The sequence below is a fragment of the Eptesicus fuscus genome, chromosome 10 (genome assembly GCF_027574615.1).
Source record: "Eptesicus fuscus isolate TK198812 chromosome 10, DD_ASM_mEF_20220401, whole genome shotgun sequence".
In the NCBI taxonomy this organism is placed as follows: Eukaryota; Metazoa; Chordata; class Mammalia; order Chiroptera; family Vespertilionidae; genus Eptesicus; species Eptesicus fuscus.
Window position 1 is genome coordinate 72,770,500 of NC_072482.1, and position 18,147 is coordinate 72,788,646.

Consider the following 18,147-nt stretch of genomic DNA (forward strand, 5'->3'; position numbering starts at 1 on the left):
ACCATATATATATGTATATGTATATATATATGTATATATATACACACACACGCACACACACACTAAGTGGCCAGATTATTATGATCTCTGAATGCATAATAATCTGGCTACTCAATGTATGTATGTGTGTGTGTGTGTGTGTGTGTGTGTGTGTGTGTGTGTGTGTGTGTGTGTATTAGAGGCCCGGTGCATGAATGTGTGCATGGGTGGGATCTAGTCAGCCTGGCCAAGGGGAGGGGACATGGGCAGTTGGCCGGGCTGCCTGCTGGTCGAACTCCTAGTCGAGGGGACAATTTGCATATTAGCCTTTTATTATATAGGATATACACTGAGTGGCCAGATTATTATGCATTCAGAGATCATAATAATCTGGTCACTCAGTGTATATATGGGAGATCTTGCCATTTATGACTATGGATGAGGCTTGAGGGTATTATGCTAAGTGAAAGAAGTCAGACAGAGAAAAACAAATGCAGTATAATCTAACTTAAATTTGGAATTTTTTAAAACAAGCAAATAGAAACAAGAAGTAGACTAATGGTTGTCATAGAAAGTCAAAGGATACAAACTTCCAATTATACCATGAATATGTTCTGGCAATCTAATATACAGCATAGTGGTTCTAGTTAATAATACTGCATTGTAAACCTAAAAGGTGCTAAGACAGTAAATCCTAAAAGTTCTCACCACACACAAAATGGTAACTACGTGAGCTGATGAAAGTGTTAACTAACCTTATTGTGGTAATCATTTCACAATACATACTTAAATCACCACATGTACACCTTAAACTTACAAAATGTTATATGTCAATCATACTCAATAAAGCTGATGCAGGAGGTGAAACAGAGGCTCCTCTAGACAGGAGGTGGCACGCAGGCATGCCGAGCCCTGCAGGGGAGACCCAGTTTGCCCCTGTGGCCCGCAATGGGGTCTCTCTAGCTCTATCTCCTCTGCATCTTCTGGTCCATCACTGACCACATTGGGGAAGCAGGGGCACCTCACCAGTGTTCATCTCCATTTATAGAAGCTGACAAGCGAAATGAGTAGCTCAGAGCCAACGTTCATACGTGGGAGAAGCAGAACTTAGTGTATTTCAATTATCTGTTACTTCCCGCAGCAAATGGTAGCTCTTGAAGGGGAGTTTGTGTCTTGTTCCCCACTGTGTTCCCAGTACAAAGAATGCTGCTTGCTTGGCTCCAACTCCAAACCCAGGACCCCGGTCCCCACTTGCCACTGCCTCCTCCATGAGAGCCCAGGTCCCCCTCCAGGCATCGCCAATGGAGATGTCGACATTCAAGACTGAGTATTCAAGAGGCCAACATTCAAGGCAATCATCATGAACAAATATTTATAAAGGCGTCCACCTTACTGCACGCTTGGGCGCACACACCTTAAACTAACAATCATTTTCTTTCATAATCAAATATCCTATTGACTCTAAATTACATCTATATTTTTACTATCTCTGAAATGCATGAGTGCCTACCTCCCCCTTTTCAGCAAAGTCATGTTACTGGTTCTGTTTCCCACATCCAGGCTTCGTTCAGAGTTGGAGTTAAGATCCTGTGGGATCACAGAGCAGCCCTCCCACAGCTCAGTCTTGGGGGGTGCCTCTGTGTCCAGGCCCCTCCCTCGGCCCTTTCAGCCGCAACCCATGCACAGCTGAGGATTTTCTTGGTTTCTTCTCTACCAACTGTCCCTGAAATTAGCATACAAAACCCCTTTTGTCTTTAAGGGATTTTTCCTCCCAGCTGGTAAATACAGAAAAACAAAATGGTGTTTACAAAATAAAGCAAGCATATGGGGAAGTTACAGTTGGGGGGCTGGGGAGGGGATAAAAATCTTTGAAATATAACAGTTCTCCTTGGACTTCATTAAATTAAAAATTAGGCCAGGTTTGCTCCTACTCTGAATATGATTTTTTCTAGATGCATCCCTTCAGGTTAGGCCTAAAAATGAAGCCTGCACAAAATCTTCTCTTGGTAATTCTGCCGGTTCGCTCATCTTAACCCTCCCTAACCTTAGCTGTTCCTTGGTCTTTTCCCTCAGTCATAAGCTTGGGGAGGAAAGAGTTAGTTATTTAATTACGTAATTGCTCAGGCTTCCCCACTGGGTATTCACTTCAATTCTAGGCTAGTGTCTCTTTTATCTTAAGGTCTCCTTCTGCCTTACAGACAGGAAAAGTCCATTTAGGTCATGTCTTGGCAAAGTCCTGTATGCACAGTAATCTCGATAGCTCTACTAATTCATGGCCCTCCCCTAAATCTGAGTACAGGACACTCCTTTCAAAAGCTCTGGCTCCTTGGAAATTACATTTACAGTTATTCCAACACAGGTGATCTTATCCACATTCCTACATTAGTAAGTTGCATTACTAAAAAGAATTCTTGAAAAATCTGCTATGTTAATGGTGCTTTATCAAATACTTTACTGCATGAAATTTAGCTTTATATTACCTTGGCTTTTTACATAAATTACAGGTAAGAAAAAATAAACTTCTGTGTTAAATTTGTATTGGGAAAGATACGACTCTGTTACGGGTTAAGAAAGGGAACTTCGGAGTCCACAGTTCTGACTCTCTCCTGGGTTGGCTTGAGGGGTCTCTACAAGCCTCAATGTTTCCCAGCCTCACAGAAGTGGTGTCAGGATTGAGACCAGCATGTATAACATCTAAGGGAGTTCTTGGCACACAGTAAAGGTTTAAAAAATGGAAGCTCATTATCCCAAACTTAGTTGGGAAAATGTGAATCATCAGGCTACTGCACATGCTAAGACTCATCATATTAACAAAGGAGTGGACTTTAGAATAGGTAAAGAGGTAAAGGGAGATCTCTTATGTCAAATTTATTGGCCTTAACTTGAAAAAGATACTACAGCAGGTGTTGTGTAGTTACATAAAGCTACTAATTAATACACAGTTCAACTACATATAAGTATGCAGTAAAATAAAAAATATAAAATACTGAATAAACAAAGATGTCCAAAGCAACTAAATGTAATGCTAGTCTTTGCACCATGCCTTCCCCAGGAGAAAAGTCCTAGAGGGTGAAAAAGAGATATACCAACACCACACTGAGCCATTTACAGCATGAATCAATGTGCTCAGGTCTCTATCCATCTCCTGGAATCCATTTTTATAACCCATCAATACAAACAAAATCTCAGAGGCATAGTTTGAAATGAAAGCAGAAAACCCAGCCTATGCCTTCAAGGCACAGTTTAATTATGAAAACCATGCACAAAATAACCAGCACATCAGAACTCCTACCTTCATTCCATTCAAGAAGAAGGAAAAGGCCTAAGAAAGGAAACTCATGATTGGATTGCTATACTTTTTCAAAATGGAGTTATGTTTCCTTCTAACTAACACTTCCATTTACAGCCATCCAAGTGTTATAAAATAAAGACACCAACTATTTGTCATAAAGGAAGGACAAGTGGCTGGTTTTTGAACATTAATATCTTGCTCACATCACAAACAACCCTCAAGCCCAATATCCCCCTACATCCTAGCTTGGGTGGGTTATGCACATCTTTAATTGACTGCATCATTTAAAAGTGCTTTTAGGTCAGGGGCTGCTAACAAGGAGAAGCTTTATAATTGAGAACTAATTGTAGATCTTCCTTATCAAAGGGAATAGAACATGAAAACCATTAGGGCTGGCTTACAGGCTGGTAGATAGCACACAGAAGCAGCTGCTTGTAAGTTAGGAAACAGTATAGCATTGTCACTTATACTATGTTAAAGGGTGAGAGAAATACTCTTTGTGTGCCATAGCAGTAGGGAGAAGAAAAAGAGAAACTAGACCTTCAGGACACCTTGATTCTAACATGGATCTTAACATCCCCACTGCTAAAGGCTACTCCACATTCTCCTTGGACACAACTGATCAAAACAGCCTCAGTAATTATTTATCAGAATGTTAATTTAACATGAGAAGTAATCAATCAATGGCAAAAGAAAACAATAAGAAAAACTGCACAGCCCAAGTACTTGTAATCTGAATTATTTTCTACTAGAGGCCCGGTGCACGAAAATTCGTGCACTGGGGAGGTGGGGGGAAGGGAGTCCCTCATCCCAGCTTGCCCCCTCTCACAGTCCGGGAGCCCACAGGGGATGTCCTAAGCTGCAGTCTGGCCTCCCTCTGTGGGAGGCAACTGGACCGATCAGGGGAAGGCGCCGCCCCCATCACCCCACTGCTGCTGCCCTCAGCCCTTGCAGCCACTGCAACTTTGTCCGGAAGGACATCCAGAAAAACGTCCGGAAGACATCCGGTCTGTCTGGTCTAATTAGCATATTACCCTTTTATTAGTATAGATAGCCCTTTCCAAAACCTGTAACAACAAAACCTGTAAATAATCACTTCTAGATGATTATGAAACAGAAATAGAAACAATCTGAATATACAATCAGAAGAACACAAGAAATAGTCTATGAATCTGGTTTCTTTCTCATATACTAAATGTAACTGAAGAAAATTTTTTAAATAATTGATATATCCAAATACTTTCTCATGAGCAGACAAATATTTACAGTGACTAGATTTTTTGAGCAGGTGCTCAAACAATAAGAAGGTGGCATGTTAAACATAATAACTGCCCAATAAATTTAATTAAAAAAACAACAACATAATGACTGGACAGAGTAAGAACTCTCTGGGCTTAAAAGTGCCAGGAAGATGAATCAAAGGACTGATTCACAACAGAAGGAGAAAAGCCCTTCCCCACTGAGATATACCAACACCACACTGAGCCATTTACAGCATGAATCAATTACAGTATATTTGCTTGTATCACTTTCCTGATAATTAAGTAAAATAATAAAGTTATTGATTCAATAACTAAATGCAGATTAAAAGGCTCCCAACTATTGCAAATCAGTCAAAATGAAACCTCCTTAAATGGGTAAAATTCTACAATAAACTTATACCTGCAACTTTTTAACAGTGTTTTCCAGCTAAATATATTTCATTCTCTTCCCTCACAACACAAAGTCTCTGAGTGCAGGCTCACATCTGCTGTCTCGTTCATATGGTTCCATTCTCTTATACAAATGCTTGACAGACACATTGCACACCTGGAATACAATAATACACATGCCTTTGTATACAAGGATGGCATCACCAGCTCTTTATCATAGAATAAAAACTCTGAATTAAATTTCTACTAATGGTGAAGATACGGAAGGACACCTGTATATATTCATCCACAGTTTCTCATCTGTATCCTTCCAACCAATTTTCTGCCTCCCTTCTATGGGTTATATAAGATAGCTAGCAGGCTTTGGAGTATATTGTAAGACTATGGACTATTATAAAGCTAAATGTCTAAACAGGGGACAAAACATACATCCGTAGGCCCATTAACACTGTTTTTTATCCAACTCATCTGGTCACACACATACACCAGGAGTTGGAAAACGCCAGTTGTCTCCTGATGAACAGTCCCACCCAATGGACCAGAAGACTCGCTGTAGGTTCGACAACTCTTTGGACTGGGAAACAAGCTACAGAGCAGTGTCATGAAACATTTCTGCTCTTGTAGCCTTTAAGAAAAGATTAACATTTTGGTTTTCACACATTTTAAGTTACCATTTAACATTTTAATTATAATTTTAATTAAATTGCAAAGGCTATAATTCTGGCATATTAAAATTATTAAAATGTTTAATTAAACCATAGCACTTATTTAATGTAATGAAATCTAAATACCACACCCATTTGAAAACCACCTTTACCCATCAAAAAATACATGAACAAACTCTCCTTTAACAACAAAAAAGCAGCATTGTTCTCTTTTTTCCTTGAACTTGTATTTCCATTCCTCTTCCCCACAGACTGTTCTCTCAAGATTATGTTTTCATGCTTAAGAGACTTTCATTTATCTTCACATCATATTTCTCTATAACAAAAAATATGTATAGAGTGATTTTTTAAAAATTTCCATAAAGCCAAAAGTGTTCAATTTTCTTCTGGTTTCAGCTATCATTCCTAATGCTCACAGCTGATGCAAAAATATTAATAATTACTTAATAGAAATGTTAATGTAGTTAACAAAGAAAGTATAATTTTATTAGAAATGCATTTGTTTCTATAGATATAGATATAGATATAGATATAGATATAGATATAGATATGGATATAAATATATATCTCCCTCTCTCTTTCTCTCTAAAATCAATAAATAAAAATTTGAGAAAAAGAAATGGATATTGCTAGTGTATTGTTCTCCTCTATTAGTTTATACACCTATGGATAAATATTCCTTATTGCTATAATAAGGTTGGGTTTACCATTAATTCCATACCTTTTTTTCCCCACTTTTATAGACATAAGCAGTAAAAAACCTTGTTTACATAAATAAAAACTAAATGGAGACTTATCAAAAAATATTTTTGCCTATTATCTTACGACTAGATTAAGTCCTTCTTCAATTTTGCTGAAGGCCAAGAAGTAAAAACTACCCCGCAAAAAGATGTGTGCCCTGGTCATTATACCCATCCCCTTTACCAACACAGACACTAATAGTTTCATAGTCCTTTGTTGGTGGGAAGAGAGTTTGTCCCCCAGGACAACACACCTCAGATTCAGGATGGGATGGGTAACAGCTGTGTCTCTCCTTCGTCAAGTAGGGGAAGGGTGACTGTAAGAGGTGAGATGGAAAAGAAGATGTGGCAAAATCAATTGGGAAGCAAATCAGTTTTAAGAAAGGGTGCCTCTAGAAGTTGGGGACCAGAAGTCATCTCCCTAAACTACCCAGGCTTTGTGTCTTGGAGAGTCATTCTCCCGTGAGCACAAACACCCAGCAGGCACTCCCCTCCTGCAAGCACGAATGCTGCCAGATGCCTGCCCATTTAGCACTATGCACACTCAATTTGATTAACACATAAATTCCCTTATAATAGATCAGCCAGTAGCAGATCAACACGAGACATAATAATTTTTTTAAAAAGACAGAAACATAAATCTTGTTCAATCTCCTTGAAAAGAGAGAAAATACCTAATAAATCATAGTGTCCTGAAAATACAGAAATTATACTCAACAATTCAATATTTTGAATAATCTCAAAGAAAATCTGGAAACAATCCAAATGTCCAATATGAAGAAAGCAACTACAATTATGTTACAACAGCCATATAATGGAAGAATATGCAATATTTTAATTTAAAGAACATATACTGACATTAGAAAATGTTCTTCACATAATGCTAACTAAAAAAACAAGCAGGAAACAAATTAGTAAATAAAATTTCACATGAATTTGTAAAGATATGTGTGTGAGGGGGAAAAAAAGCCTATTAAGAAATGTATTAAACTGTTTTCAGTGGTTCTCCTCGGCCTGTGTAAATATGAACTACTTTGTTATTTGTTCTTTCCAAATTTTCCACAAAGGGCATGTATTTCTGGTGATGAGAGGAAATTACAAAAAGGAGGGCAGTGAGGAAGGTAGGGAAAGCGGTTCACTGTCTCAGGGCTGCTGCCTGTGGCTGCCGTTTGTGAGATGGTGTCCAGCCAAGGAGCCAGTGACAGCTTGAGTCCATCCCACACGGTGAAGGACTACACACCACTACCCCCCCACACACACACACACACAAAGAGGGGCGCCATTTCCTAATCCACAGAAGACACTGTCCATGGTCCACATCCTCACTTAGGTTATAGTCATTTCTGCCCTCGACCATTATCCTCTCATCCCTGACTTCCATAGCTTGTTCCTTTGGCTTGAGATTTACCTTACTCCACAGACAGGTGGAAATCAGTGCAATCAATTCCTATCATGCCAACCTCATGAAACTTCCCAGTCCATGCATGCGAAAAAGCCAGCAGTCAGCAAGTATCATCCTACAAACCAACGAGGTTATCTGGGCTTTCAGGAAAACACGGTGGGCAATTGTTATGTTATACAATTCCAGTCTCCTTACCTCAGCAAGTGTGGAGGGATCTTGACAACGGTATCCACACCACCCAGGGTTTCTGCCAAAGGAAAATTACAGTTAAGAATAAATATGTACAAAGTTAGAATCTGCATTGTACATAATTTCACTGTTCGTATCTTCCTTTCCCCAGAAATTTATATAATTATAAAGTAGTCAATTCTCAATTCTCTGACTGCAAATCATCCATATTAAAAAATACTCCTCCCTGAATAGCCCCGGATATGTATTTCCCTATAGAGACATAGAATGAAAAGTTCAACTCCTAACCTGAATCAGAATGCCAATTTAATCTAGTTACAACTGATGAAGATACTATATTCTTACAATAGAGACAGAGAAAGAAAAGTGGTTTCCTTGAAACTATGGTTTTAATACCCTTCAATAATAACTTATACGTAAGAGGCTTTCAAGTTCACAAAGCATTTTATGTAAAATCTCATTATTCCCGCACACATTTATGACATGGTGGATTAAACCTTTTTAAATCACACTATAATTAGAAATACTGATTGGGAGGCTCACTCCAAATCTCATGAATTCAACTTGGATGTTCAATAGTTTATTTACCATTGTTGTGGATTGCTCGCACTATTGTGCTTCCAGTTGTAGAAATAATGAAAAGGTCACTATTCTCTCCCAAGAAAAAAACAAAAAAACTGTTCTATTTCAATAGCTCCAACTTGTCTTCAGTTCTTTAGCTCAAATTGTGTTGATGCACTCTTCACTGCTTAGAGCTAGCAAGCCCTGTCAACTTGAGCTATTTTCGCTGGGGAAGGAGAAACACCTCTCCCAACCTTGCTAAGAGAGCAGAGGGAACAATGGACACCAAATGTCTCCCTGAGACTCAGGAGTAAGAACAGGTGAAAGCATCATGATAGGATCTGGGCCTATGGTGGCCAGTGGGACGAAACATTGGTATAAGCAAGGCAATCCACAAAACAGAAAGATGGAAACAGCAGGGTCAGTGGCGCTGTGGCCAAGAGAGGAAGTGAAAGGAATGTCAGTCCTTAAGATGAGATAGGACAACAAGGAAACAAAGTCCTGAGCTTCAGGGCCAGGGAGCAGCTCAAAGGCTACATAGGTCAGCACGGCCCAGCAGGGCCAGTGTCCAGGACAACTTGATGCTGCTCCCCACATGACACCCAACAAGCAAATTGTCATGATTTTCCCCATCAGAGAGAGGGGTTTATATTTAATTCAGAATGTGCAATGGTGCCCAACTCTACAAATGCTAGAAGAAGGGGAAAGAGAAAGGGAAGTCACAGAGCAGCCATAAGGAGCCCATCCCTCAAGTAGAGATATTGAGTAGGTAGCTACATTGGGGTTTGGAGATCAGAGCACAGGTGTGGGCTGGTGATATAAACATGGACATCACATTGTCAGAAACTGAACTGACGCTGTGGGTATGGATGGATGTGTTCAATCCAGCAGGATTGGGAGTAAGAGACGAGGCTCAGGGCTAATTCTTGCAAAACTCAAACTCTTAGGCTGGGAAGAAGAGCTGGCAAAGGAGACAGAGCAGCACAAGAAGTATGATAAGATTGGTAGGGCATGGTCACGGGGGCCAAGGTAAAGTGGGTGCCCAGTATGCTCAGTATGGCCAAGAGGCCCTGTAAGGTGGGTGTGAGGATGGTCTGCTAGACTGAGGTCTGTGTATGTTATTCTTCACTGAGAGTTGGTGGAATGCTGGAGGAGAAAGTTGGATTGTAGTGAGTTGAAGAGTGAGTAGAGGATGTGGACACACTCACTATAGACACTCTTTTAGAAGTTTGGCTGGAAAGTAACAGAAACTGTGGCTAGAAGGAAAAGTAGGTGGGAAGATAGAGGGAAGGATGGTGGCTGGATAGACTATCCTTCCACTACTTGGTTTTCCAGTCTCTAACTTCCTTCTCCTTTCCTCCATTTTCTAAATCCATTCTATATGAGTCCCTGATATAAGTAAAAACGTTTCTAAAATAAGGGCATGGTCCCTTCCAGTATAATGTGCCATTCTACTTCACCCTGCCATTCCCAGCTCACAAGCTTCCAGGATTGCCAATTCTTGAAAGAGAATGCTAGTCTCTCAGGCTCTCCACAAGCTGAACCCTCTGGTCAGACTATTTCCATACTGATAAAAAAAAAAAAATCTATCAAACTAGATAGCTCAAAATAGACGAGAGATACATATATGTTTCTTGCCATTTATTATACCACTATTAAAAATACCAATTTTCATAGGTGTATTAATGACATAAAGTGCTAAAGTTAAAATATAAGTGGTAATCCAGCATATATGACACTAGAGGCCTGGTGTACGAATTTGTGCATAGGTGGGTTCTGGCTGGCTCACCCCAATGGGGGACCCATCAGGCCAGGCCAGCCGGGGGGAGGGGCTGAGGGCAGTTGGCCAGTAGGCCCCACCCCCGATCGAGGTGTTAGGGGCCAATTGGGGCCGGGTCGGCCAGGAGGGGGTGCCAATCAGGGCCCAGATCAGGCCGGGTGGCTGCCACAGTGCATGTCATAGCCACCAGTTGTTCCGGTCATTCTGGTTGTTCTGCCATTCCAGTCGCTGGGCTTTTATATACATAGATAGATATATCACACTTTGCAGAAGGGAAATACTCCAAAATGTGGTGTTATCTCTGGGTTGTGAGATTACAGGTGATTTTAATTTTTTTCTTTATACTGTTTGAGTATTTTTCAGTATTCAAAAATGAACATCTATAGGTCTTATAAATAGAAAAAATATTAATATTACTTAAAACTCAAACAAGTCATTACCATGTTGATTTATTAATTGAACATCTGCCTCTCATATTGTAGGAGCAAAAGCCACAAAAAAACACAAGCACCTGTCCCTTTGCTCAAGAAGCTCACGTCTACACTGTTGCTATTTGTTGTTTTGGTTGACCAGCATCCACTCCCCACCTTCTGAAGCAGCACCCTAATCTGGTTTTGAGGAAACCATCCTTCCCAGACTCTAGGATTTCACTGGGCCTTGTAGCCTAGGCCTAAGCCAGTTAGCCCATTCCATTCCTTAGCTAAAGGACTGCTTCAAGGATACATACAGGAAGTGGCATCAAGAGAAAACAAGTGAAACCAAGGACTGAACAGGAGTGACTGGAGATATTCCCCTCTCTTGAGATGATCCATGACACGCTAAGTGAGAGATGACTCCTCTCCCTTGTAATGGTCCAAGTGGGAGGTGACCCCTTTCTCTTGAGATGGGCTAAGTGTGGAGTTAACCCCTCTCGCCCATGATGGCCTAAGTGTGCTGATGCCCCTTCTTCATGAGATGGTCTAAATAGGATCATTCATGAGCCGAAGATATAGAGATACATGCAGAGCATGTGAGTTACCTCAAAAAGAGCAGAACAAGGTCTTTGAAACACTATCTAATTCCTGAACCAAACTCAACCCCCAGCCTTCCAAGGGCCATTTAATTAAAAATGAATACATTCTGTTTGAATTAGTTTTTTTGGTTTCTTGATCCCAACATACTTCTCAATACCCTGCCCCTAGAGGGTGGCTGTGCATACAGTTAACTATAATCCAAAGCAGCAGGTGCTTGAGGAAAGTCATGCGGACAGGGCTCTGAAGCCAGAGGGCCAAACGATTCACCTGAGGGGTTCAGGGAATAAATTCTTCCTGTGTGCGTTGGGTCTTAGGAGACTGGAAAGGGGATTCCTGGCAGGACCAGCATGAGCAAAGGCAGAGACATGTGCAGGGCACAGTGTGTTCAAGAAAGTAGTGCAGCTTCTGTTGAAGAAAGAAGACTGGGGCTAGATTCTGAAGAGAGTTCTAAGGAATTTATACCTTAATCATAAAGAAATTATGGGGTTGAGGAGTGAGAAGCGTTTTTAGTAAAAAAAAAAAAAAAGATGGAAAAGTCAAACATGGACAGAAGTAGGAAAGAGAATAGGGAAACCATATCTCTATGCCTTTTTTTAGGTTGCATTCTCCCTCCAACATGGCCTTCTAACAAACTTCTACAGGGAGGAAGTGTTTATTCATCTATTCATCCTTATATCTCACTGCTTAATAAAGGAATATTTGCTAAATAAATAAAGGAAGAAAAGAAGGAACCCACAGCTTACCCATTCATCAAGTCAAATCTACTTCAAAAGTCCCACCAGGTCACACCGATCCCCCCTCTCCCAGCACCCTTGCCCTCACAGTCAGCCCCTCTTCTTTGGTCTGTTTTTCTGGTTTACTCATGCCAGCCTACACAATGCATGCCCTGCACTATTATTAAACTATTCCATGCACTCACGTCTCATCTTGCTAACTACAGGAAGGAAACCCTGTTATTCTTACAGTCCGGCTGGACTCCAGGCTCTCAGCTTGGACAAGCTACCTGCTTCAGCTCTGGTCTTCCTGGGAGCTTCGAGGACCTAATCTCGGCAACGTGACAAGGAGCTGAGCATCAAACATTAAAAATACTAGAATGCTCTCCTCCTCCCTTTTATCTAAATCTGCGTAAGTTATAGCAAAGTAATAATGAATACAAGGAATGGCATGTTTAGAGTGCATTTGGGCCCTGCTTTATTATGTTACCCAGCCATCTGTGACCTTTCAATAGAGGCCTTTGGGAATCTAGGTCTGAATCACTCTGCTGAATGACAATGGCAATGCAAAACAGTACTGTGGCTTTAAGAGCCTTGCCGCTCACTCATTTATCTGGTCCATTTTTCTTTAACAGTAAACAAATGGTCAAGTTCTGGTTCGAACTACAAGATCAACTTCCTAGACAATATCCTAGAAAATACTGTGAAAATATGCAGGTGTAAAAAAAAAAGATGTTTCTATGAATGTCTGTACACACACACCCAAACATATGTGAATTAAGAGTCGCCTGAAATGCCACAAGAATTTTACATGTAGTGGGAAACATGCTAATGGCACTTCTCTCTCTTTAGGCTGTACCACAGGATAAGGTCTTGACAAGCACTGATGGTTTTTTGGTCGAGAGAGAAAGGATTTCCACTTCATATGTTAATGGAGTGGGAAAGGAGGAAGCACCTGCAGACGTGGGCAAAGCCAGGGCCCCACAGAGCTGCCCTGCGTTCTCTTCGGCCTTTCCTTTTTTAAAAGCACCCCCATCACCCACGGTATGTTCCTGATCTCTTTGTATTCCTATCCAGACTATCGTGATTGCCCAAATCCTTGCCTGATTACAATGTCTTTCCGATTTCTAGGAGGTTGAGTTCTGCAACCTGAGTCAGATGGGAAACACAAATTTGCCTGATTGCAATGTCTCTCCGCCTTCTCCGAGGTTGGGTTCTGAGTCAGATGGAACTTGCTTCAATGCCTGCACAGCTCACAAATCTGAATCCCACCTGCCTGGAGGGCGGACCACAATAGAATCGCAGGGGTAACACAATCCCACCTGGATGTTATTATTTTTTTTTATGTGCAATAAAAATGAAAGACGATACTTAACAAGCTGGCCTCTGCCAGGAAATGAAATTAAACATTCGACAATGTTTCGAGATCCGGGTTGATGGTCCAACTTCCCTCTTCCCACAGGCGCTCCGGAATCAGGCCCCTGGGTTCGCACCAGCCTTTTGTGGTCCTGTCTCCCTCAGGGACGGGTGACCACGGTCCACTGTGCTGGGGATCTGGAGGAGGGACCCTCCCGGCGTGGAGGACAGCGGCTCCCCGTTAATGTTTAGGAGAAGATAAACAGACCAGAAGGGAGACGAACGGATGTCCACACCCGAACCAAGATCCTCGCATCGTACCTCAATTCACCGAGGCAACTCTCCCAATTGCGCGAAATGCGTGCAAAACCGATGCTCGGCGAACGCCCCCCACGTCCAGAGGTTCCTGCCCCAGCCCTGGCAGGTGCCCCGCATCCCGCTCCGCGCGCTTACCCAGGGCCCAGGTGCAGCTCTCTTTGATGGCTTTGTACTTGCTCCCGGACGCTTCTTTCTGCAGCTTCCTCAGGATCTCTTCCATCTTGACCTTCTCAGGGGCCCGGCCGCCGACCGCGAAAGGAGCGCGAGGCCGGTCGGGGACGCCGCCGCCGCTGCTGCTGCCCGGCCCTGCGCGCCTGGGCGGCCGCCGCGCTCCCAGCCTCGGGCCCCGCGCGGCAGCTGATGAATCACGGCCGCTCCGCGCCGCGGGCCACGTCAGTCCCGTCGCCCCGCCCCGCCCGCCCGCCCGCCGGGGTCAGGTGCGCTCTGAGCGGGGCCGCGGCGACCGTGGGGTCGGGCCCCAGGCGGGATGACGCTCCCTTGGCCCCGCCACCAAGGGGGACCCCGGGGGCAGGGAGGCTTCGAGGAAAGGTGGAGGCGGGGGTCCTGAGCTGGCTCGCCGCCGGGCGTTGACAGCTCGGCCCCCAGGAGCGTCTGATCCGCGGCGCGGAGGCGGCGGGGAGGGGCCTCTCCGCGGTCCTCCCCGCGCCACCCCCTGCGCGGGGTTGGGACAGCCCAGCCCGGGTCGCGGGGTCCCCTGCGGGGTGTGGCGCCCCCCGCTGCATCCCCTGGCCCGTGCTTTCACCATTTAATGATCAGCTCTCTGGGTCCACTCTCGGTACCACTCTGGGTGCCCGGCCCAGGCGCTACCTGTGATTAGGGTTACTCTGTCCAGCGCGTATGCAACATTCTCTCTCTCTCTCTCTCTCTCTCTCTCTCTCTCTCTCTCTCTCTCTCTCTCTCTCTCTCTCTCTCCTCTCTCTCTCTCTCTCTCTCCCCCCTCCCTCTCCTCTCTCTCTCTCTCTCTCTCTCTCTCTCTCCCTCCCTCTCTCTTCTCTCTCTCTCTCTCTCTCTCTCTCTCTCTCTCTCTCTCTCCCCTCCCTCTCTCTTCTCTCTCTCTCTCTCTCTCTCTCTCTCTCTCTCTCTCTCTCTCTCTCTCTCTCTCTCTCTCTCTTTCCTCTCTCTCACCTAGCCCAGAGACACTGGCTTCCCAAACCAACAAGAGTTGGACTCAAAACATCTTATTAAATCCAAAACCCTTTCATGAAATATTTCTTCCCTCCCTTTCCCTTCCTTTCTTGTGCTGAATTGTTTTCCTCTGGAGGCGGGAGGGGGAAGGAAGGGGGCGCACTAGGGCCCAAGCAGCAGCAAAGGGCTATCTGACTTGGATGAGGGTGCAGGAGAGCGCCCAGGGACAGCTTCCCCAGGGAAGAACCTTTGGGCAGAACTTGGGAGGCGACCTGGGTGGCCACAGCGGGGAGGCAGTGTGAGCCAGGGACCCAAATATTGAGAGAATGCCCCGTGTTTCAGTAATCAAGTCATTCCCCGATGGAGGCCCTGGGATGGTTGTTGGAGGAAATGGACAGGAAAGCAGAAATCTCATTTGGAAACCTCATCCCTCCCCCGCCCCCACGCCCCCAAATCCCCGTCTCTGTTGTGAAAGCTGTGATTGGGAGGTAAGAGGATTTGAAGCATAATGTGTTTTCTTTGGAAATGTAGCTGTAGTGGTCAGTGAGGAGGATAAACTGCAGAGAGGTAGACTGGCCGCTGGGAGAACAGGAGATTCTGCAGTAACCTAGAAATCAGTTAACCCAATGGTGGGTGGAAAGAAATAGAGGAAAAAATAACAAGAGATCTGTAGGGAGCAGAAGCAGCAGGGTTTGCTGACTGGTGTGGTAGCATATGGGATGACTTCTGATTTTCTCGTTTGGGAAAACGGGAGGACGGTGGCCTGTCCTCCAAGATAAAGAAGAGAGGGAGAGAAGGGTTTGGAATCTGGGATTTTATGAGTTCAGTTTGCGCATGTTCGGGTTGAAATGATAATGATATAGCCATGGGGTGTTTTCCTTATCAGCAGAAACTCGGATCAGGGCTCTGTGATAGAAATGAGGATTTGAAAGCATCAAGTATTGAGAATTGTTGATGCCTAGGGTTTAGCAAAGGTTGCTGGGAGGCAGTGGAAGGAACGGGAGAAGCAGGATGGCAGGGAGGCAGCTGGGGATCAAATGGTGGGCAGAGGCACAGTGCCTGCAGAGGAGGCTGAGAAGAGGCAATCAGACCTCCTGGGTGTGGGAAGGCAGCCAGGAAAAGAAGTGTCACAGAAGGAGTCCAACCGATGGGGGGCGGAGGGGGGTGTTCATACTTCTCCTTAAGCCCTCTTGGTACCTGGGTACTAACAAGCAAACTTGCAAAGTCCCAGCCCCCCAAGGACCCTGCAACTCACCATCCACATCCCATGAAGCCAGCCTTTGAGAAAGGTTTCCAGTGCTGAAAAAAAAATGTATTATTATTATTAACATTATAGTCAATGATATAATTATGTTAGACTACATTCTTAACTATTTGGGAAAAATATAGGTCAAAACTTTATATGATATAGAAAATAAATTACAAATGTGTTAAAAAGTTAAATTTAATAACTGAACCATAAAAGGTTTTAAAGAAAATGTAAATGAATATACTTATCTTACTGCAACAAGATTATTTCTCACAACCAGCTAAGAAGAAACTGGAAAAAAAAAAGGAAAGGTAAATAGATTTGATTATTTCAATACTGTATGTAGAACCTGTATGTGTGTCAGAAGTTCCATTCAAAATTAAAAACCAGATGACACTCTGAGGGGTAGACTGAAGGAGGAAAGAGAGTAAATCACATTTTAATTTTGTGTATATTGCTATTTTTTACTTTTAAAAAATATTTGTTATCTTTATAATGAAAACAAATTTGCTTAAGATACAAACTAGAAAAAAATAACCATTTTAGAGATATAAACTTTGAATAACTTTATAAGAAGAGTTTTTACAAAGTATTAGAAAACAGATACACATCCTAAAAAAAGAAGCAATGAATATGAAGTCAGCTCACAGAGGAAGAAAAGAGCACAAACTTTTAAATAAAATAAGTTTTTTTTTTATATCAATGAAATTGGCTAAGAGATTTTAAATGGCATTGCTAGTTACTAAGGAGCTGGTCAATTAGGTCCTCTCATGTCAGGGGTGCTGGTGGAAGGGGGACTGGGTACCACATTCTGGGAGGGATTCTGAATGTGTATGCAGCATAGAGATGGCTCTGACCCAGCAATCTCACGTCTAGGAATTCATCCTAAGCAAGTGATTATGGAAGTGGGTAAAGATTTTCAACAAGGATTTTCATGTCATTCAATTATTTCTAAAAATTGAAAACTATTTAAGTAAATGTCCAACAATAGGGAAATGGAAAAATAACCTATGATGTATGTATCCATAAAGCAGCATGCTACATAGCCTTGAAGAATAGGTCTATGAAACTAATACAAAATAATATTGAATGTAAACTGATTAAAAATAAACTTGACAAAAAGAAATAATACGGCAGAGGAATTTTGAATAACATGAAAAGTGGTTTCTATATAGCTAACTAAGATTGTAAAATGCTATGTACTAAATGATTTCAATTTAATTATTTAAATATTTGATGTGGATGTACACATAACTTTAAATATACATGCATATATATAACTGGAAAACAAACATAAAATGTTAATAGTGTTTCTCTGTGGTGGTATCGGTGAGTTTATTTTTCCCTTAAACATGTTTACTTTTATAATTGCAAAGTGTTGGGGTTTTTTTTAGGTGGCACAAAAATGAAATTAAAATAATCAGGCAACAAGGTCAATGGCAATAGAATGGACAGAGATAAACACAGAAAAGAGTCTAATGGATGTGAGACTTGAGTTAGAAAGCCTGCCCCAGAATAATAACGAGGTCAGAGAGCCCGGTTGCAGAGGACTGAGCGCAGGTAGAAACACATTTATAAACAGCCCACTCCAGATGCTGACTGTGGAGAAAAGGGAGGGAAACATTAAAACACTTTTTTTTTAAAGGTCAACTCACAGAACATACCCTTTTTATCACCACCCAGTATACACATAGATAATGTATAAGTAGATTAAAAACAAACGAAAGTTTTATTTATAAAATAACATGTACTGTTAAATATGATAGAGTTACTATTAAATATGATTTTATTCATGATTGCAGGCACATTTGTCTAAATTTATTTCAGGCTGGAGACAGGAGGACAATGCTCCATGCACAGCCCAGGTGCTTGGTGCTGATGTCCATTTCTTCCCACTGTGTTTTAGTTACGTTGGTTAAAAAATCTGGTTCACACAAATAAATTGCTGTGGATGCTATTAATAACAATATACTTAGCAACTGAAATTGCAAATTTTAGCAAATTCTTTTAAAATCTTAATCTGAAATGGTGATGCGTTTATTATCACTCTTCAATGTATTTTAATAACAAAACATCAGTAATTGGTTTTCTT

General features: G+C 42.3%; 1 protein-coding gene across 1 annotated transcript in view; it reads right to left on the minus strand.

Moving 5' to 3' along the window:
* Positions 1 to 13,880, minus strand: part of ARFGEF3 (ARFGEF family member 3) — a 128,137-nt gene extending 114,257 nt beyond the window's left edge. The window contains exons 1-2 of the mRNA XM_008161981.3: positions 13,796 to 13,880; positions 7,926 to 7,977 (exon numbers count right to left, since the gene is read on the minus strand). Coding sequence (XP_008160203.2) covers positions 7,926 to 7,977; positions 13,796 to 13,880 — 137 coding nt within the window. The remainder of the gene's footprint in view (positions 1 to 7,925; positions 7,978 to 13,795) is intronic.
* Between the last annotated feature and the right edge of the window lie 4,267 nt (positions 13,881 to 18,147).